General features: G+C 52.2%; 1 protein-coding gene across 1 annotated transcript; it reads left to right on the top strand.

Annotated features, from left to right (window-relative positions):
* Positions 1 to 7,968: 7,968 nt before the first annotated feature.
* On the top strand, positions 7,969 to 21,785 carry Scart1 (scavenger receptor family member expressed on T cells 1). Its single transcript, XM_071611694.1, is given in 17 exon segments — positions 7,969 to 8,034; positions 8,984 to 9,004; positions 9,430 to 9,727; positions 10,651 to 10,947; positions 11,912 to 12,220; positions 12,622 to 12,954; positions 13,093 to 13,398; positions 13,475 to 13,514; positions 13,516 to 13,778; positions 15,145 to 15,462; positions 15,626 to 15,694; positions 15,770 to 16,084; positions 16,326 to 16,349; positions 17,030 to 17,167; positions 17,668 to 17,862; positions 20,807 to 20,875; positions 21,634 to 21,785. Coding segments are annotated over 17 exon segments (3,213 nt in total).
* The last annotated feature ends 540 nt before the right edge of the window (positions 21,786 to 22,325 follow it).

Raw genomic sequence — 22,325 nt, 5'->3', positions numbered from 1 at the left:
CAGCTGTGCTTTGCTCTGGGCTGTCCCCAACACCCAAGGAGGCTTCCTCTGGCCTCCACCCTCTTTCTCTCCTGGCTTCTGAAGTCAGTGAGGAAATGAATCTAGTCTCCTCTCCCATGAACTAAAGGCTGGGAGGCCCTGGTCTGTGCTGCCTTCTCCCTGTCTCCCTCTGCCCTGTGTCCTGTCCACATTCACAGGCCCACTCAACGCCACCACAGGGACCCCTCTTCCCCCAGGAAGCAGGAACTGGCCTGCCTTCTGCTGCTGCCCATGTCCCCTTGGGCCACGCTCTGAGAAGTCCCCATGGGGGCAGTCAGATAGGAGCAGCACCTCTGCCTCCAGCTCCTGTGTCGTGAGGGCTGCTCCTGTGGACCCCGCTGCCGCAGTCCGGCTGCAGCAAAATAACCGGGGGGGGGGGGGGGGTGACGAACAACTTGTGTAGATTGATACAGCAGGAGTGAGAGCCGTTTATTGTAGGACAGGAGCAGTATTTATACATTCCACACAGCTTATCTAATTAGCATAAACTAGATACAGCAGTCAACCAATCAGGAATCTCCACACTTAATGGCTCCCTGGTGTTACTTCACAAACCACTCCCTCTGGCATTCTGCCAGGCACCATCCAGACTTGTTTACAGACTCTAACACCCCGCATCAGCTTGTCAAGCCCCCCCCTCCTGCATTTGGATGTATGTCTTCTGGCTGGGTCTTCTGGCCCAAAGAGGTGCATTCCAGTCACCTCTGCCCTTCAGCATCTCTCGTTTTCTGCACGAAGGCCTTCCACATCTTTCATTGGTTAATTCCTAGATATTTGACATTTTTCGCTGCTTTTCTAAGTGGGACTACTTAAGAGAATTCATTTTCTGTTTGTTGCTGGGGTAGAAGCAGAGTTGACTCTGGTCTGTGGCTGCGTGTAGTAGATTTGCTGAGTGTCCCTGTGGTTCCTGCTTTTCAACCTCTGGCCTCTTTTTACTTATCTCCCTGCCTGTCACCACCTCCACCGTGCAGTCACTCAGATGTGGTGAGGGGAGAAAGTAGGACATTTACTCATGTGTGTTGACTGATGCTCCTCAGGTGGAGGAAGTTCCCTCCTGTCTCTATTTTGCAAAGAGGTGGCTATTTATCTATTATTATAAATGGGCATTGCATTTTATACAGATGTTTTCCTTTTCATAAGATGCTGATGTGGTTTTTCATCCTTGGTTTATCCATGTGGCAGGTTAGATGGCCTCTTACATTAGGTTTTCCTAAGGGCAGCTTGGGGCACTGGCCATGGGCTACACACATTGCTGGCTCTGCCTGTTCTGGGTATAGAGTTTTCTTTGTGGGAAGTCTCTCTTTAAAATGCTTTATGGAGGCCTATTTGACACACAATAAGCTGCATGTACTCTGAGTGCACAATTTGATGAGTTTGGATATTTGAATACACCAGGAAACCACAGCAATCAAGATAGGGAGTTTCCCATCAGCCCAGCACTCCGCATCCTGCCCTGCAGGAATCCACCCTGTGCTTTCCGGCCTAGATCAGTTTGCATTTCCTAGAACCTGTGTAAGTGAGTCCCGGTGCCCGCCCTGGGCCTGAGTCGGGCAGGTGCTCTCCTTGCTCCTCCTGAGCTGCATCCCTCCGCTGGGGCCCCTGAGCTGTCTGCACTTGCCTGCCATGGGCATTCGGGCTGTGCGGCTGTTGGGATGTTGAGCACTGAGAGTGGTCACGTATAGGCCTTTTCTTAAACAGATGTTTTAATTTCTGTAGGTACATGTCTGGGAGTAAAACCCCGAGTCTGGTGCGGTGTGTTTGGCTCACTGCCAGGTTCCAGACTGTTCCTAAGGGTGTTGGTATTGGAGTTGCAGCCGCCAGGCCCTCTCCATTCCTTGCTGTGGTCAGCCTCCCCATTTCAGCCACTCAAAGAGGCGTGGAGTGGCTTTAATTCTCATTTCCCTAAAGACTAGTGGCCTCTTCCCCATGTATTTGCCATCTGCACATCTTCTTTAATGAAGTAAAAATATTTTACCTATTATTTTATTGGGTTGTTGGTTTTTATATTCTTGAGTTTGAATGTCCACTATATCTTCTGAATATGCTTTGCAAATATTTTCCTCAGTTTAGAGCTTGTCTTTTTGTTTTCTTGACAGCCTATTTCAAGGAGAAAGCTTTAATTTCGATGAAGTTCAATTCCTTAATTTTTTTCACATTTTTTGGTGCCATATCCAAGCAATCTTTGCATTATTCAAAGCCACAAAGATTTCCTCCCATACTTTCTTTGAGAAGTTTCATAATTCTAAGTTTTTACACTTAGGTTCATGAAGCTTGTGGAGTTAATTTTTATACCTGGTGAGGTGTGGCTCAAAGCTGGGTGTTCTCTGACTGAATTGCCTTTGTGTCTTTCACAAAAGTCAGTTTCCATGTTTCTGTGAGTCCTTTGACCTCTGTTTAGTTGCATGGATCCATTTGCCTGTCTTGATATTAACTCCATACTTTCTTGGCAGATCTTTAACTGGTGGTGGAAGTCCTTGAAGCTGGTTACTCTTCTTCAGCTTCATTTTGGCTGTTCTAGGTCCTTTGAAGTTCCATGTGGATTTTGGGTTTTGGTTGTGACTGCATTAAATCTGTGGATGGGTTTGGTGAGAACTGGTGTATGGACAGTAACAGGCCGTGGTGTGGGTGCCATCCTCTTGCTTGCCCAGGTCCTTTGCTGGCCCCATAATCCCGACATACTCAGTGTACAGACCTTTCACACCTTGTGGCAATGTATCTCCAAGTAGTTTGCATTTTGGTGATGTGAATGGTACTATCACATTTTAACTTGTGACTGTCTTTGCTCCTGTGTTAGAAGTAGGACTGATTCTGTATGTTGACCTCATGCCACCTCATGCTGTTGAACACCTTCTTAGTTGGAAACATTAAGTGGGGACATAGAAGACAAAGAAAGATCTACAGCAAACTTCCAGAGCTGAATGCCCGAGATAACATTACTCAGGGTGGGAACATGCGCTTAGCAGGTGCACTAAGTAATGACAAGAAAAGATGAACACAGTGGGCCAGGAGAGGGAGGGCATGGGAATTCTAGAAAAGAATCTAGAAAAGAACCAAGCAGAAATCTTAAAACTTTAAAAATAACATCTGCTATTAAAAATTGTTGGACTGATTAATATGAGGAGGACATAAGTAGGAGGGGCATCATAAATGCTGTTGCATGAATTCCCAGCATATTGAGGTAAGTTAGGAATGCCTGTAATAAGGAAAGACAAGCAGTGGTAGCTGAAAAAAATACATGGTTAACCCAATGGGAGTAAGGAAGAGAGGAGCAAAGAGCAGTCCTGCACTGAACACACAGCTGTGTGGCAGACCGAGAAGTGTAGACCCAGCCATGTCCACTAACAGGGGACACACTGTAAATACAACAGCAGGAGCAGGGTTAGACAAAAGACATCCCATGTTCATGGATTGGAAGAATTAATATCATTAAAATATCTACATCACCCCAAGTGATCTACAGATTCAGTGAATCTCTATTAAAATACTAATGGTATTCTTCACACAAACAGAAAAGAGATTCCAACATGGAACCATAAGAGGCTATAGATTGCCAAAGCAATCGTGAGCAAAAGGAACAAAGCTGGAGGCGCCACACCACCTGCCTTCAAAATACACTACCAAGCAACAGTAACAGAACATCCTGGTATGGGCAAGAAAACCGACACATCCTGGAGAACAGACCAGCGATAAAGCCACATATTTGCAGCTAAGTTATCTTTGATGGAGGTGCCAAGGCCACATTTATTATTTCCTTTCAATAAATGATCTTGGGAAAACTGGATATCCACCTGCAGATGAATGAATAAATGTAAGATCCCAAATTCTGAAACTCCTGAAGCAAACAGAGGGGAAATACTTCCTGGCCTTGTTTTGGACAATGATTTTTGGCTATGACCTCAAAGGAAAAGGCAACCAGATCCCAGACAGACAAATGCGAGTATACCAATTGACTTGGTCTGCCAATAGTAAGCTATCAACAGTGCAAAGAGACAATATTCAGAATTCAAAACATTATTTGTAAACTATATATTTAATAAGGGGTTAATGTCTAGAACTGAGAAGAAACTCAAGCATCTCAATATCAAGAAAACAAATAACTCTATTAGAAATTGGTAAAAGATCTGAATAGATGCTTCTCTAAAGAAGAAACACGAATGACCAAAAGTTACATATTAAAAAAGCTCAATATCATTAATTGTCAGGGGAATGCAAATCAAAACCACAATAAGATACCAATTGAACTATGCTTATTTCAATTAATTTTGAATATTCTATCTTCTTTGCCATCTGATGTAATTTTTAATTGTGTCATACTTCAATGCCTGCACACTCATGTGATGATAAGATCAAGGTTGTCAATATGTCACTCTCTTAAACATTTAGACTTTTCTGCTCTGTTCATAGTTGCTTATGTGCTTTGTGATGGTGTGTAGCTCAATGCTTGTATGCAGTATGCAGTAATAAAATCAGGACAAGTGACATTTCTATCTCCTTAAAAATGCTACAATCAGCATGTCAGTGTCTACAGAGGATCTTCTGGAATCCTGACTGGATTACCCCATCACTTGGGGAGAAGACATCATCTTCCCGTCTTTCAGCATGGTGTCTTCTCACTTATGTAGACATTCCTTGATTGATTTCACCAATGATCTGTGGTTCTCAGTATGCAATCCTGCACTTGTGTTGTTAGATCTATCCCTCACTAGTAAATTTTTAACTAATATTGTGAATGATACTTAAAGAAATTGCTAAATTCCAATTATTCACTGCTAGTATACAGAAGTCCAATTTCTTTTTGTGTTTTTATTTTTGTATTCTGACCTTGATAAATTTAGTTATTAATTTCAAAGTCTTTTCTGTAGATTTCTTGATATTTTCCACCTAGATGATTATTTGACCTGGGAATAAAATGTTTTATTCCTTCCTTTTTAATCTATAATCTTTCTTCTTTTTTTCCTGCCTATGCACTAAGACTTCCATTAAAATGTTGAGAAGAGCAAGGAGGGTACCCTTCCTGTGTTCCTTAGTTTGTGGGAGAAGCACTCAATCTCATTAAGGGTGATCTTGGCTGAGATGTTTAGTCCCTTGAAGGTAGCTATTCCCTTCTGTATCCAGGGCACCGACAGCTTTTATCTTCAATGGAAGACCCATTTATCAAGTGCGTTTCCAACACCCTGGAGATGATCATCTGCTGCTGCTTTTTCAGTCATGTGACACACTACATCAATTAATTTTCTGTGTTGTGCAGCTTCTCATTCCTGGGATAGATTTAACTTGGTTGTACTGTCATTTATTTACTTAGCAGACTTACTGGTCTGTAAGTCATACAGCATAAAAAACACCCAGTGAATGGCTTTAAAAACAAGTTTTTTTTGAGTTGTAAATCTGCCACCTCGATCTAGTTTTGAACATTTTCATCATGCCTGCATTTTTCATGTGTTGCTAAATTTGGTTAATATTTTGTCAAGATGTTTACGTCTTTGTGCAGGAGATAATATTGGTCTGCAATGTTTCTTGCAATATTTTTGCTTGTTTTAGTATCAGAGCATGCTGAGAATTGCTGAATTAGTTCCTTTTTCTAGAATACTCTGTATATTCTTAAAATCATTAAAATACTCTTAATTATTTGGTGGAATTCCTCAGTAAGATGTTCTGGGCCAGTTTGGAAGTTTTTTTTAAAAAAATATTTTTAGTTGTAGCTCGACACAATAACTTTATTTTGTTTATTTATTTTTATGTGGTGCTGAGGATAAAACCCAGTGGCTCAAACATGCTAGGCAAGCACTCTACCACTGAGCCACAACTCCTTCCCCAGTTTGGAAGGTTTCAAACTAGGGATTCAAGTTCCCTAGTAGACACAGCATATTCAGGTACTTCGTGTCTTTGTCAGGGACTTTGGTCAGCTGTCTTTCAAGGACTTGGTCAGTTTCCTCTCCACTTACAGATTTATGGGCAGACAGCTGTGTCCATGTTTTCCTTATTATCTTGTAAGCATCCAGAGTCTTCAGTGGTTCCTGATCCTTAATTCTTGATGTTGGTAATTTGTGTCTTCTCTCTTCTTTTGTCCAACATTCTGGCTAAACTGTATATCCAGTTGGTCGATCTCAAAGAACCCACTATCAGGATCATCAATTTTCTCCTTTCTATAATTTCTATTTTGTTGATTTCTGCTCTTATGTTTATTTTCTTCTGCTTGTTCTTTTCTCCAGCTCCCTAAGGGAAAACCTAGATTATTGATTTTAGAGCTTCCTTCTTTTTGAGTAGAAGAATTTAATGCTACTAGTTTCCCACTAATTCCAGTTTAGTTGCATCTTACAAATCTCCATATGCTGTATTTTCATTTTTATTTTGTTCAAAAGGTTTTCTGATTTCCCTTCAGGCTTTATTTTGTCCCATGGATTATTTTGAAATGTGTGGTTTAATTTTCAAATATTTGGGAACTACCTAGATAAATATGGTGTTGATTTTAAGTTCAATTATAATAGAATCAGAGAGCATATTTCATGTAATTTCTATTCTTTTAAGTTTCCCAAGACTTATTTTATGGCTTAGAGTCTGCTCTATACATGTGGTTTTTCATGCTGAAAGAAGGGATATGATGTCCTTTCAGGACACTTCCTCCTCTTAGAAGGGACCCATTGCCACATCCTCCTGCCCTGGCCTGTGTCTGTGGCTCCTGTTCTGGACTCCTCATGTGAATGGGAGTGGTCCCTCTGTGTCTGGGTGCTTTAACTTGACATGTGCTTTCAAGGGCCATACACACTGCAGCCTGGATCAATGCTCATTCTGCTCGTGGAAATGACATTTGTGGAGTGGACACACCACACCTTGCTCACCACTCATGAGCTTCTGCATACTGGACTGTCTTTTTGTTGGTCATGTACAATGCTGCTGTGAAGATTCCTGTACAGGTGTTTGTGCGGACTTAAAGTTCCATTTCTCTTAGACACACACCTAAGGGTGGAATTGCTGGGTCACAGGGCACCTTATGTTGTGCACTAGTCTCCAATTCCACCTGCAAACGATGAGAGTTCTGCTAGCTCCATCTCCTCACCATGCCTCATTATTATAGCTTTTATTTCTTTGCTAAGATTTCTACTTTTGTCCCATTTGTTTCATTTGAAACAAACCTGCAATTTGCAACTTAATGTGGGAGCATTTTTCTGACAGTTTTCAAACCCTCTCAGGTAGTTCTGACATCGAGTCCCGCTTGGTATTGGCATCAGCTGATGGTCTTTTACACCTTAGATTTCAGCTTTCTCAGTTCTTGATGGGGTGAGTGATCTCAGTTGTCCCTGGGGGTTCTGTTCTTCGCTCAGGAGACTCTGCATCCTCTCACATCTATTCTTTGAGCAGGCAAGCATCCGGCTGGCGTGTGATGCTACCTTCTCCATGGGCTTTTGTTTCCATGGCAGCTTAGTCTCCAAAACCTCCCAAAGTGCCCTGGTCTTTCTCACCCTTCTAGTGCTGCTGAGACTCTGCCCAATCCCTAGGGAACCATCCATGGGGGCAAAGGCAATGTCCTGGGCTGTCTGGGCATGGTCTTACTGTTTGTGCTATTGCTGGGGCTGAAGGGAAGAGCCTGGTTGTGGTGTGCAGAAACATGGGCTTGTTGCTGCTGGGTGTGGGCAGATTGGCCACCTGTCAATCATGGGGTCTGGCTTAGGCTCCCCCTCAGCAGTTGTCAGCAAGGGAGGAAAGCCCCAGCAGGGGCCCCTTGCTTACGTCTGGTGGCACATGGGACCAGCGAGGCCACTGGTTGCTCTGCTCACAGGGGGAGACAGCTGCCAACTTGCTCTGGAAAGGCCCTTGCTGTCCCCATTAGCCCAGGCCACTGGTGGCTCCCACATCTATATACGCAACTTTGGGCCACAACCTCCGCCATTGCCCCAGCTGAGTGGTGAGAGCTGGCTGGAGCCACGAGGAATTATGAGGGCAGCTCTCTGGACCTGGGGGCTGGGGCCCTTTCTTCTCACTCTCAGGGCAGCCCCCTTGGTAAGTTTCTCCTTCCTCATCCACAGGACTTTCTGGAGACAGTGGCTCTGTGGGTGCCCAGGCCCTGGGACACGAGCATTCCCTGCTGTCTCCATCTGTCTTCCTGGCTCTCCCTAGCCCCAAGGCTGATGGGACGTCCTGGGCAGGAGGGATATGGGCTGCAAAGGGCCTGACCCCTGAGAGGGTCCAATTGCAGGATAAGCTTGGAGCTCAGGCACGGGTCTGGGTTGGTGCCTGGTTCCATGGGCCCAGATGGACACCTAGTGCTGATGAGACCTGGGGGGACTGCTGTCCCCTGGGTTAGGGCTGGGGCCCACAGGGCAATGAAGGCAACATGGAGTCCCAGGAACTTCCAGGCAGGGTAGTGTGTGTGTGAGGGGCTGCTGGATCCAAGAGCAAGAAGCTTCAGAGGAGACCTGCTGAAGGGACAGCATGTGAGGCTGGAGGTGACAGTGAGGCTGGAGGTGACAGTGAGCCCAGGCTGAGTGTGCAAGAGTGTGCACATGTGAAGGCATGGTGGGCATCTACAGGGGTCTGCAGCTTTCACGGCCCTTGAAGCTGAAGGAGAAATAACGCATTGGCTGGGCTGCTCCAAGGCCCAGGAGGGAGGTCACCCGATGCTGCACAGAAGCCAAGTAGCGGCAGTGGAGTTGGGACCTGTTGGCAGCAGGGGTCAGTGGCAGAAAGGGCAGGGTACTGACACCTGCAGAGGTCAGTGGTGTGTTGCTGTGCCTGGGGTCACAGTTGAGGGCTTTGTATTGGTGTTCAAGATGGCAGACCAGAGTTTGATCCTTCCATGATCTGGGCAGGAAGTGATGAGGAGGCTCTGAGTGGAGGGGTGCAGGGCAGTGATGGTGGAGGACCCTGCAGGAGACACAGTTTCCCTTGGGGCATCTCCCTCTCTCTGAGCCCACTACCATATGGGACCTTCTCTCTTCTGAGGGTGAAGGGTCCACCAGGGGCCCTGAAGGTGGGTCTAGGGCTTCTAGGGGGCAGGCTGCCAAGACTGGAAGAGTGTGGGGTTTCAGAGACTGCGGTGTCTCCAGTGGAAGTGGAGCCATGACATCTGGGAGCAGGGGTGGGTGAAGATCCAGCCCAGCTCCTGGCCTCCAAGGACAAGGGAACTTCCTTACTTTGAGGGGCATCACTGATGTCGGTTCTCCAGGCTAGGAGGGGAGCAGGGAGAAGAATTGGGGGAGATGTGGGGGTAGTGGGCTGGTCTCTATGTGATCCCTGCTGTCATTTTTCCAGAATTGCTTTGGGGCTGCTAATTTGTGGAGCGAATCCTTGGAAGCAGCCCCAGGTGGATTCAGGCTGGTTCCTCTCCCCACCAGACCCAGGGGGCATTCTGCCCTCTAACCAGTCCTGTCTGTCCCAAGGTAGTCCTGGTGACCTGGGGCTGGCACACAGAGTGCATGCGATGGAGTGGTGCAGGTCCGACGTGATGGGGAGTGGGGACACTTGTGCAACCAGGAGTGGACACTGGCGGAGGCCTCTGTGGTCTGCAGGCAGCTTGGCTGTGGCTGTGCAGTTGGTGCTCCCAAGTATGTCCCGCTACCAGGAGAGGTGGCTCGGCCCTGGCTGCACAACGTGTCCTGTCGGGGTCATGAGTCCTCCCTCTGGGAGTGCAGCCTGGGCGCATGGAGTCAGAGCGCATGCCCCCATGAGTGGGTGGTGGTTGTACTCTGTGCAAGTGAGTAGGGGCAGGGGGAGGGGGAGGCTGGGAGGAGGTGTGGAGGGGTGTGGGGGTGGGTGTGGAGGAAACAGTATGAGGCTAGGGAGGACCTGGGAAGGGATGGGGAAGGGATAGACCTGGAGGAGAGGAAGGGTGGGTTTGGGGCTCTGGCAGGGACTCCTGGTTGGGGCCTGGAACACCCTGACTGCAAGTTGCTGCCACCTCTTCTCCCTGGTTAGTCCCTTATGTGTTGGGATCCTTTGATATTCTTCCAAATACTCAGATGCTGCGTGCTAGTGCCCAGCTGTGCATGGACTGGACAAGGGTCCTGCTCCACTGAGCTTAGGCTGCCAGTGCCTCAGCTTTAGGGAAGCAGGGTAGTTTTTAGGGTGGCAGCCACAGGCTGGGGTCCTCTAGGAGGGCCCCAGAGGCACACAGGCATGCACTCATGGTTCCTACATGGATGGCTGAGAGGCCATGCTTTCTCTTGGGTGTCTGGCCTGACATGGTCCAGCCGTGTCTGGGTGCCTTGTGTGGCCTGGAACTTGTGAGGACCCTCACTGCATCAGGTCGCTAGAGTAAGGGTCCCTTGAAAAGGCCCTACAGGGTCTTGGGGATTCATGTGAAGCCACCATGAAGGCCTTCTTAAAGCATGCTGAGTACTTCAAGGGGGTGACCCAGAGCATTGAACGGGGCTGAACTTGTGTGATACCAGGTCTCTGGACCCTGAAACCCGGCCCTCTCTGGACTCCCTGGAGAAGGGGTAGGTAGGTTTGCACTGTAATTCCTGCCTCTCAGACCCAAGAGAGTGCCTGGTAGGCACGGCCATGGTCAAAGGCAGTGCATCTGGAAATATCTGCTACCAGGGCGTATGCAGTCTTCAAGGGTCGGTGTGCCTAGCGGAGTCTGAATCTTCTGTAACGTGGGCCTGTGCTTCACAGATGGCACTTTCCGGGAGATCCGCCTGGTGAAGGGTCACAGTCCCTGTGCAGGACTCCCTGAGATCAGGAATGTGAATGGGGTGGACCGCCTCTGTGGCTTGCACACGGAGGAGGCCACAGTATTCTGCCAGGAGCTGGGGTGTGGCCCTGCGCTCCAGGCCCCCTGCCAAGGTGTGGACATGGTCAGGAAGTACATGGTTTGCAGGGGCACAGAGCCCACCATCCGCAACTGCAGACTCAACAACAACCTGCGCAGTGGCTGTGACCTCCAGCTGGATGCAGAGGTGGTCTGCTCAGGTGAGTTGTAATGCCATGCTCTCAGGGACCCCCAGGTGATACCAGGCCCGGGCACTGTGGGGGTGCAGGGGTGCCAGGGATCCATCCTGCCTGAGGCATTGGGTGCAGACCATTGTGGGTGTCGTGGGAGGGAAAGGCCTGTGTGTTCATGGCTGGTCCTCTCTATCGACATGTGGGCCACTGGCTCTCAGAAGGGACAATGAGTGGGCTGGGAAAGTCGAGGAAAACAGAGAGGACTGTGGAAACCCAGCTTTAGGGAAGCAGGGTAATAATAATAATAATAATAATTATAATCTCTAGCTCAGAGTTGCCTTTGGCAGGGACCTAGAGATAAAGGGCCCTGGAAGCTCTTTAGTATAGGCTGACAGGTGGGAACCCAGCAGGCCACAGGTGTGCTGAGGTCTGTGTGCTGTAGTCCACAAGAGTGGAGCTAGTTTCTGGCGACCCAGCGAGATGCCAACTCAGCATACCCAGGCCAGGAGTCTTTGCTGAAGGTGCAGGGCTGACCAGTTTCAGCTGAGATAGCTACAGGCTAAAAGGCATTTGGTGGATAGCAAGTCAGTTCCTCCCAGCCCTGTCTCAGGTGTATGTGAGCTGCACTGCTCACAGCTCCTGGTTGAGTATGAGGGGCACAGACTACCTGCCATGGTGCCCACAAAAGGCAGTGTTTATGGCCTGAGGGGACCTTGACCTTGCCTTTGAGATTGTAGATGGACTTGATACCATCACCCTGACAAGCAGAGGCTGTGACAGATGTGAGTGCCACAGCAGGTGACCCTGCCCTCTGGCCTTAGGTATAGGGTGGATGGGCCTCCGTCTGCCAGTTCTTGCCTGCGTCTGGCAGATGACTGACCCAGATGACATCCCTGGTGTGAGCCTCCTGTGGGTGTGGTTGAAGGTGTTAGCTCAGGGCTGTTCATGGGACAATACCCATCTCCACCTGAGAGGATGTTGATTCCCCCAGGACACATAGAGGCCTGGCTGGTGGGCGGTGAGCATCCCTGTGCTGGGCGCCTGGAGGTTGGGCGGGGCCTGACCTGGGGCACTGTCTGCCTCACGGACCTGGATCTGCCCACAGCCCACGTGGTGTGCCGGGAGCTGCAGTGTGGGTTGGTCATCTCCGTCGTCCACGGCACCCTCTTTGGCCAAGGCTCAGGGCCAGTGTGGACAGAGGCCTCCCACTGCCTGGGCAATGAGTCCCTGCTGTTCCACTGCCAGAGCGAGCCCGGGCACCAGTGCACGCATGACCAGGACCTGGGGCTCAGGTGCTCAGGTGAGGCCTGGGGCGGACTGCAGAAGTCCAGCCCAGGTCTTTCCTTGCCAACATTCCTCCATGGGCCCCACCTGTGACTCTAAGAGGAGCCCCTAAGGGTCCTGGGCAGGAGTGTATTGTGCTCAGGGACCGCTTGGTCCTGCTGGTTGAAAGGAGGGCAGGAAAGGAAGGGGAAGGGTTCTGGCCATTGAGAGATGTGACTCAAGGGCTGCACTGCAGACAGGGGGCTCCTCTGCAGAGTTGTAGGACCTGGAGGCTGATGCTCTGGTAGGTGGGGGCGGACACAGGGATCCAGGGTCCATTCTGTGTGCAGCATACTGGGTGCAAAAGAAAGAAATGGCCGAGTAGAGCTGCTTTTAGGGTGTGTGAATCTGAGGCCACAGGACTTCATCTCTCCCCAGAGTTCCGGCCGGTCAATGGCAGCAGCAGCTGTGGGGGCCGCGTGGAGCTCCAGGTGCAGGGGTCCTGGGCGCCCCTCTGCGCCTGGCACTGGGACTTAGCAGATACGACCGTCCTCTGCCACCAGCTGAACTGTGGCAACGCTGTGGCCACACCTCCAGGAGGCCACTTTGGGGAAGGAGGAGCTCCCCTGTGGCCAGATGTGTTTCACTGTGTGGGGACAGAGCTTTATTTGTGGAATTGCCCAGTGAGCACGCTGGGGGCCCAGGCCTGTGCCCCAGGAAATTCAGCCTCTGCCCTCTGTTCAGGTGGGTATGAGGTAGGATTGTGGAAGAGTAAGCGGAAGGTCAGCAGGAGGTTGGAAAAGCACAGAGTATGGACTCCAACTGAGCTGAGAGTGGGCAGGGCTTTGTGGGGGACGGGCTTTCCTGTGACCATGGGAACCCTCTTGCTCCCTGCCAGGTCTCCGAGAGCCTTACGTCTGAGGGGCGGTCAGAGCCGTTGTGATGGCCGGGTGGAGATGGCCCTGGACGGCATGTGGGGCCGTGTCCTGGACAACGCCTGGGACCTGCGGGCCGCCAGCGTGGTGTGCCGGCAGCTGGGGTGCGGAGGGGCAGCGCGAGCCTACGACGCGCCCACCCCTGGCCGTGGTGTGGTCCGGGTATGGTTGAGCCGTGTGCGCTGCGTGGGCTCCGAGACCCACCTGACCCCATGCAACGTGTCCACGTCCCAGCTGGTGCCCGCAGGGGTTTCACAGGACGTTGGCGTCGTGTGCTCTGGTGAGTGTGGGAACAGTTGTTCCCCCAGCTCCCTGGCCCCCAGAGTGCAGGCGCTCCTGACTCAGTCTCTCCGCAGGGAGCCTCCGGGTACGGCTGGCCGCTGGGCTGGGTCACTGTGGAGATGCTCCAGGGAGGGGAGTGGGGCACCGTGTGCGATGATGCCTGGGACCTACAGGACGCGCCTGTGGTCTGCAGGCAGCTGGGCTGTGGCCACGCCCTGAGTGCGCTGGGGTCCGCCCACTTTGGGGTTGGGGCTGGCCCCATCTAGATGGACGAACTGGCCTGTGTGGGCCATGAGTCTGCTCTGTGGCAGTGCCCGTCTGGGGGCTGGGGACGGCATGACTGTGGGCACAAGGAGGACGCTGGGGTCTTCTGCTCAGGTGGGTGCCTTGTCTTTTAGTGTCTTCATGGGGCAGTTGAACTTCTAGGAAGCCTAAGGTTACCCTGTTTGGAATTCTGCTTCTCTATGTTGCTGCCCTCTTGGTGGGTCACTCTTGGGTCACAGTTTGTCATTATTCACAGAGACAACCAGTGTCATGGTGACCAGTCACCCTCAGGTGGACAGCAGCACGGGTGGGCATGCATGGAGCTCCTCCCACTCTCTGGCATTGCTTTGTGCAGATGGAGGGCAGCCTCTGTTCTGTCATGACCCAGCAGGCTCCAGAGAGAGGGAGAAAGTGCTGATCTCACTCAGCGGCCAAAGTCCCAGCAGCGTCCCTGCAGTGCTGCTCCTAAGTTATCTTAATTAGTCAGATTTTTTTTAATTAGTTATGATTGTTGGAGGCAAGATATATCAAATTTTCTCTAGTTATCCTGTCATGGTTATATGAATGTTATAATTGCCACTTGAGGTGTAATTTTTTTAAAATTAGTTGTAGATGGACATGCACCTTTATTTTATTTTTATGTAGTGCTGAGGATTGAATATAATGTCTCACACATGTTAGGGAAGCACTCTATCTCTGAGCCACAACCCCAGCCCATGAGGTGTAATTTAAAGGGTCTCTATGCTCCACTCTGGGGCTGTATCAATAACCCTGCCACACATCAGCCAGGGGGACATATCTGGGCTTGGATCCATCAGGATTGATGCCTATTTAGAGCATGAAGCTCTGGACTAAATCATGGTTCTGACTTATTTTTTTCATGTCATTAACCAATTTTTTTTTAAAAAAATGTTATTTTAAACTGACACACAGTAAGTGCATATTCAATGGGTGCAGTATGACATTGCAGTGCACAGTGTATAGTGTGTCCTGACCATGCCAAGGGACTGGCAGAACTGTCACCTCAACGTGGCCCACCTCTTGGTCTTGGGAAGATTCCAGTCTTCTCTACTTTCCACTTTGAAGTATTCAGTTAAGTGTATCAGCCATGGTCATCCTGCCTGCCATGGAACATTGGGAACCAGCCCTCCCGTCCAGCTGCACCCGGCAGCCAGGACCACCTTCCATCCCCTCCCCTGCAAGAGTCTGGTGGCACACTGGCAATCGTCGCTTCCCTCTTTCCTGTGTGGTTTGAGGCTTCTTAATATGGTGCCATTCCATCTGCCTGTGTGTGGCCCTGTTGCTCAGACCACGGTCCTGGCTGTGCTGTCTTCCTCCAGGAGGGTGCTTTTTGGGTCTTGTACCTGAGTGTCTGTTCCATCCTGAGCTTGTCCGGTGTCTTCCTCCTGTGTGGTGCCCAGTGCCCTGCACTTTTACGCAGCACACCTTCCTTCTTACGGGGTGTGCTTGTGTCCTGTAGAATCTATGGCTCTGAGGCTTCGAGGAGGTCCTGGTGGCTGTGCTGGCTGGCTGGACGTGCTCTACAATGGGACATGGGGTTCTGTGTGCAGCAATGCCCTCAAAGACATCTCCTTGACTATCACCTGCAAACAGCTGGGGTGCGGGGATCAGGGCTGGCTGGAGAATAAGCCATTCCAAGGGGCAGGTTCCAGCACCGCCTGGGTAGACGACATCGAGTGCCGCAGGCTACCCAGCTCCACTCTGTGGCACTGTCCTTCTGCTCCCTGGGACCCACGCTCCTGTGTCCTGGGAGAAGAGGCCTGGATTACCTGTGCAGGTGGGCATGGCTCTTCTGGGTGTCCTGAAAAAGACTGTTCTGAAAGTCACAGATAGGGCTGAAGTGAACTGCAGCTCTGACCTGGAGCCTTGTGGATCTGTCCATGTGCTCTGAAGCTGCCTGCCCACTCATAAGCTTATAGGTGCTGGTTGCTTCTATACAGGATTTTCACCAACAATGGCACAGGCTTCAGGAGAGATGCTCAACTGCTCATCCGTGCTCAGTTGCCCAGGTATGCCTCTGTCCCTTATGTAGATGAGCCTGCTCATGCCTAGTGTGGCCCAGAGGTAACCTCTGCCCCTTCCAGAGGAGGGTGCAGTGTGCGTGCGTGGCGGCAAGGACGGATGCTCTGGGCGCGTGGAGCTCTGGCACAGGGGCTCCTGGGGCACCGTGTGTGATGACTCCTGGGACCTGGCAGAAGCAGAGGTTGTGTGCCGCCAGCTGGGCTGCGGCCAGGCAGTGGACGCCGTGCGGGGCGCTGCCTTCGGCCCTGGCTCGGGGCCCGTGTGGCTGGATGAGGTGGGGTGTCGTGGCAGTGAGGCGTCCCTGTGGGGCTGCCCGGCTGAGCCGTGGGGACGCGGAGACTGTGAGCACAAGGAGGACGCAGGTGTGCACTGCTCAGGTGAGTGTGCAAGAAACCCAGGGGGAGAGGGTGCCTGGAGGGCGTGTTCCTGTGTCCACCTCTTTTTCTCAGCCACTCCCCACAGGGTTCAGTTGGGTGCTCCCGGCACAGGCTGCCCCCTGGGTCTTATGATGCTGTCGCAGAGGGTGGCCAGGTGAGCCCCTGGGCCCTGACAAGTCTGTGCTGCTTAGAGCATCTCTGCCTCCCCATCCTGGTGCTCAGGCTGGTATGTCTCCTGCAGGTGTCCCTGGGACCACTGCATCTGGTAGGTGGCATCCTGCCCACCCCCCAACTCCCAGTCCTTGTGCACCTAGAGGGCCTGCAGTGGGTGGGGCTCAGCTCTGACTGTCCCGGGGAGCTCTAGGAGCAGGTGCCTGGTCACACCCTGTTCAGGTGGTCCAGGCCCCTCCCTGATGAAAGCAGCTGTCCTTCCTTGTGCCTGGGTGGGTGGGGAGCCTGTGAGGGGACCAGAGCCCAGGCCCGGGCCCTTGCTTGCTGTGGCCTTGAGGACACAGTGGCTCTAGGTCTGCAGCAGAGCAGAGGCAGGGGCAGAAAGGCCCATAGGAGCTTTTCCCTGTGTGCATGGGTGGGTCATGAGTCCTGGGCCCTGATCCTGGGCCTTCACACCTGGGCATTTTTCCCTGGATTTTCCTGGCTGAGCCTTCCGTCTAGGCCCTTTCACAGGAATGTTTGTTTTAAGCCCACTGCTGGGGCCTTGGCGCTTGGCAGTCCCATCTGTGAGCCTTGGATCCTAGGCCTTCACCCTGAGCTCCTCCACCATGGGACCTCTGGCCATCTCTGGGGAGCAGCTGCTTGTCCAGATGGCAATGAGACCCCTCCCCCATGCACACTGCCCCTTCTGAGAGGCTGAAGTCATCCAGGTCCAGGGTCACAATGCCCCAGGTAGCCAGGCACTCAGGAGGCCCCGCCTCTCACTGCCCACAGCCCTTTCCCTGGCCCCTCCACCTGTTGCTGAGGGCTGGACCTTGCCTGAAATCGCCTGCCTGGTCCTTGGCTTTGTCCTGGGCCTCGTCTTCCTGGTGCTAGGTGTCCAGTGGTGCCACAGCAGTGCTGCCTGCATGGGTAGGTGGATGACTGGGCATGGTGAGCAAGGTCCTGGGAGCAGAGGCTGGGGGAAGCTCTGGGAGACGCCAGCATTGGCACACCCTCTCTGTTCTGGCCACCCTCCTGCATACTGCAGGTGTCTTCCTAGCAGCCACTGTTGGGTGAGTTTCTGTGGAACCACACACGAGGTGTGGGTACCCAGGCCTCACTATGTTTTGAGAATAGATCTATGAAGAAAATCCTCTTTCCCTGGGCACCAAAGTGTCCCCCATCCATCCCTCATCCTTGTCCTTGTAGCTGGGGCCTGTCATAGTGTGTTCAGAGCCTGGGACTCATCCCTTTCCCCAGGTCCCTTTGATCAGTGCACGGCAGGGTGTGACTGAAGGCCATTGCTGTGCAGGGGCAGATGGAGAGGAGCCGGGGTCTCAGCATGCCTGAGGGGTCCAGGTGCCTGGGGGGTGGTGGTGGGAGGCTCCGTCTACAGGAGCGTTCATTCTGTAAGGTTGTTGCCTTTGCAGGTTCTGGACTGTCGGGGAACCAGGCCTCAGAGGGCGTCTATGAGGACATCGAAGCTGTCCCTGTGAGGGAGCAGGATGAAGTGTCCCCAGAATCCAGGGGGCCCATGCAGGAGGAAGATTATGACGATGCGGCAGAGCCTGAGGAGGGCCACCATGATGAGGGGGAGGAGTCTGGGGCCTTGCTGAGCCCCACAGGTGTGCATCTTTGCGCCCTGGGGTCCGTGGCACTCTTCTTACTGTACTGCTCCCACGTGCAGGGCTCTTCTCTGGCCAGCGCTTACATTTAAAGATCCTGAGTGCTGCTCTGTGTCTCTGGGTCCTCACTGCCATCTTAGGCACGAGGCATTGGAAAGTGCCCTGTCCCTCAAGGCTGATGCTTAGACTGGAATCTTGCAGTGGGCAGGATGGTGCTCAGTAAAGTCCTACCTGTCTTTGTTTCCTGTTGGAGCTGTGCCCTTTGTGCCTTCTACACCAAATCCCTGAAGGCTGAAAGGGAGGCTGCGGGTGGCTGGTGGGGCTGTGTCTTTATGTTAGCACACATCCCAGAGTGCCCCACCTGCTGCTCCCAACCTTGTCTCTCTCTCTATGGCTTCCTCTGCCATGGGGACCAGGAGCTGAGCATGGGGGCTCTGAGAAGTCCCTGAGGACCACAGTGTACGTCCCTCTCCTAATCACAGGTGAGGCTCCTTGTAGCCTGGTTCCTGGAGCTCAAGCTGGGAATGAAGAAAGTGGTAGCCCCTGGCCCAGCCCATGATGACCATGAGAGGACCCTCTGGGACTCTGAACTGTGTGTGCAGAGCATGAGATGAACCTGGCAGGCGGGTCTTTCTTGCCCTCATTGTTAAAACAGGTGTCGTTCAAGTCCCTTTGACCCCACTCATACCCCACTAGTCCCTCCAGGACATTTATCAGGTCCCATAATGGCCAAGGTGTGTCCTGGGCCCACTTCTCTGCCTCTCCTTGACCTTTGTCCTCCTGTGTGGGCCAGGCCTGGCATGTTTCTAGCCCATGGTGGTTCTAGCAGCTGTCCTGAAATGTCGGGTGAAGTTCCCGAGGAAGGTGCCATGGAGACCCTCTGATCTACAGGCAGGGACATCCTCCCTCAGCGGGAAGCTAATGCACCTCAGGCCCACCTTTCACAAGTGTGCTGGTCTGGATCCCAGCACGTGCTGGACACGTGGTCATGTGATCAATACATATGTGAGAACAGCTTTCCTGACCCCCTTGAGCACTCCCATCCAGGACCACGTGCTCCATGTCCAGACCTACCCCAACCACTCCCATTGAGGCCCCGTGCTCCATGTCCAGATCAGTCCTGGTCACTCCCATCCAGGACCACATGCTCCATGTCCAGCCTGCACTGGCCACTCTCATCAAGGCCACGTGCTCCATGTCCAGATCTGCTCTGGTCACTCCCATCCAGGACCATGTGGTCCATGTCCAGACCTGCCCTGGACACTCCCATCCAGGAACACTTTCTCTTTGTCCAAAATGTGACTTGTATTGCTCAATAAACAACCATGGTACCCAGGAAAAACCTAAATGATCCTGTAGTCGAACTTGGTCTCCCCAGTGCCCTAAGCATTTCCATACTGAGGTCACATGGGCCTCTTATTTATCATTAGTCTACCATCCCTTTGCTGTAGATTACTCCTCTAATGTGATTATGAAACTCCTTGCCCAGGATACTCTCTGGGGTCCCATAGGCAGATTTTGTTGAAAGCACCGATTCTTGGGCCTGTTCATGTCCCATGATGGTTGGATTGGGTGTGGGGGCTTAGCCTCTCTTTCCCAAATTGTGTCCATGTCCTTTGCTGCCTTCACCTTTGGATCAGAGTATAATCAGCACCACATGTAGACCTTTAAACTCTTGAGAGACATTTTGTGAAACTATAATATGGGGTTAACTTGACCCAGGCTTGCCTCACCTCCCACTCCCCCAGTTAAGGCTAAAGACACCATGAAGTGATATGCTGTACCTTAAAGGGAATGACAGGAGGTGGCATCTAAGTTCCTGGAAGATTTCTACCTATTCCCTAAGAAGGCATGATGTTAGCCTACCCCTCCACCCTCCAGTTTTGTGAGCAGAACTCCATCTTCATTCTCTGGCCACTGAATACAGCCTTTCTTTTCTATCATTCTTCTCTTAGACAGGGTTTCTCTGGGGATGAACTTATGAGTTGGGTAACGTCCATTGCTTCTTGCTCACCTCCATCCCAAACCACGTCCACCCTGTGCGCCAACCACCATGGAGTCCTCTGTGAGCATTCACTACAGGACTAAACCTCTGTGGCCACACATCTCTGGGAAACACGCCTTCTGGCACCTGCTTTTTTGCCACCTGGAATCTGTTTCTTAAGAGTGAATCTGTCTGTGGTCTGATGAGAATGGTCCCTGACAAGGTTCTGGTGGAGAATGGATCCTTGTGGTACTCCCATGTAGTAGAATTTACCTTCCTGGTGTCCTGATGGAGAGGTGGGCCCTACAGGAGGGCTGATGTAGGGTGGATCCTCCCAGTATCTTGGCGGAAGTGGACCCTCCTGGTGTCCTGATGTGGAATGGACCCACATGGTGTTCTAGTGGGGAGTGGACCCTCCTGGTGTCCTGATGGAAAGTGGACCATCCTGGTATCCTGGTTTGGAGTGGGCCCTCCTGGTAGGTCCAGGTGGGGAGCAGACCTGCATGTTGGGCAAGAACACTGTGAAAATAGGGTGCTGTTGCCCCACAGTCTACTCTGGGTGACTTGGTGTATGGTGGCTTTCCAGCTGTCCATGGGATCATTCATACTGATGACCTTCATGGAGTGTGGGCACTGGGCAGGACTTGGGAGGACAATGTGGTGTCCGTGCTGATCAGCTCAGCAAAAGCTTCAAGAGTCCCACAGCAGAAGAGGGTCTGGCCCTCAGCTCCTTGTTTCCCCACTGGCTGAGGCGGGATGCTGGCTGCAGGCCTCCCTCTGTGCTGCCCTCCCCTGCTCTGCTGAGTCCCTTTCACCTCTGGAAGGATCAGAAGCCCCCTCTGGAGCAGGAGGGGCCCAGCTCCGTTCTTCAGGAGAGTGGGAAGTCTGTGGGAATTTACCTAGAGATCTGGCACCTGGCTTACACTGTGGGGTCACATGAGAAATTGCTTTGTGTTTTAGAGACTGGGTTTCTGCTCCAGCGAGTGGACATCCTGGAGCTGCTGGATGGGAAATCAAGCATGATCTCAGGTGACAGGAAGCCTGGTGGTATTAGCAGGGTGGGGACGTGAGTTCATGGAGCAGCTCGCGGTCTGGTTGGGGTAGAGACAGAGAATGAACACACTGGAGAGCGTGGGCAGTGATACTAAGGCTAGACGTTAAGAGGGGCAGGGGCCAGAGAGGCCAGTGGCCCTGGTCTTCATCCTCTTGTGACATCTAGACAAAGCCTTCATTGTTGAGATGGGACCAGATGCTGGTGGGGAGCGATTCAGGGGGGACGCTGTGGGATGTTGGAGAGGTCAGCAGGGCCAGGCAGCCCCAGGGCAGGCTTTCCTTCTGGGGATCCTGTCCTCCCTGCTGTGGCCTGAACTCTGGGGGTGCAGGGACTTTGGGGAGATAAGAGCCTGCTGGCTGCACCCCTGAACCACGGGGTGTCATAGCCTCCCTGTTCGGACAGGCGGCCCAGAGGCCTTGGGTATACCCAGGTGCCCCTGCCCCTTCCTGCGTTCAGGCCGCCCCCCAGCAGGGGCACCTGTTGTTGGGGAGGAGTCCCCTGGCCAGCAGCAGTCGTCCTGGGAGCTCTGGGCACATGCGGGCGAGCTCGGGTCTTCCTGACGGGTACCTTTGCTTCCTGAATCTTGGCTCAGGTCCCAGGTCCTCTGAAGGGAATTAGTAAGGGAGCAAGAGGTCAGTCCTGCTGGCTTGCGGGTGCTCTTGACAGGACCCCAGGTGGCTCCAGGGGCTGTCCTGCCTCACCCCACTTTTGTTTCTTTCTGCTTATTCTCCAGTTCCTGGCCTGTCTGGCAGCGGGGCCTCACGTTCGCTGCTCTCCTCTGGCATCTGGGAAGCCTCCCCACTTCCTTGCACCCGCCTGGTGCTGCCTGGGCGTGGTGGTCTCTCCAGAGCCCCGCTGCGTTACGGGGCACGGCTGCCCTTGTGAGGAGGCGCCTGGCCAGGCTGCCTGGTCCTCTCAGTGCCTCCCTCCCGGGCCCTGGGGCTCTGGACAGTCTGGGTCACCCTGTGAAGGAGCTGCAGCGGCTGTGCTGCTGCCTCCTTGTCCTGCTTTGGGTGGAGGCTTCAGTGGCCTCACGGAATGTGCTGGGAGGCTTTGCCTCTCTTCTTCCTGGTGGGAGGGATTCTATGAGCATGCAGTGGTTTCACCTGTAAGACCATTTGTCTATTTCTGGAGGAGATTTTAGATGGACTTGTCGGTTCCCTTCATGGGCCGAGGACTGTTGAGGCTTGCTATTTCTTTTTTTTTTTTTTATTGTTGGTTGTTCAAAACATTACAAATTTCTTGATGTATCATATTTCACACTTTGATTCAAGTGGGTTATGAGCTCCCATTTTTAGCCCATATACAGATTGCAGAATTACATCAGTTACACATCCATTGATTTACATATTGCCATACTAGTGACTGTCGTGTTCTGCTGCCTTTCCTATCCTCTACTACCCCCCCTCCCCTCCCCTCCCCTCC

The sequence above is a fragment of the Marmota flaviventris genome, chromosome 4 (genome assembly GCF_047511675.1).
Source record: "Marmota flaviventris isolate mMarFla1 chromosome 4, mMarFla1.hap1, whole genome shotgun sequence".
NCBI lineage: Eukaryota > Metazoa > Chordata > Mammalia > Rodentia > Sciuridae > Marmota > Marmota flaviventris.
The sequence above is the reverse complement of the archived record's forward strand: the minus strand, read 5'-3'. Positions and strand labels throughout refer to the sequence as shown.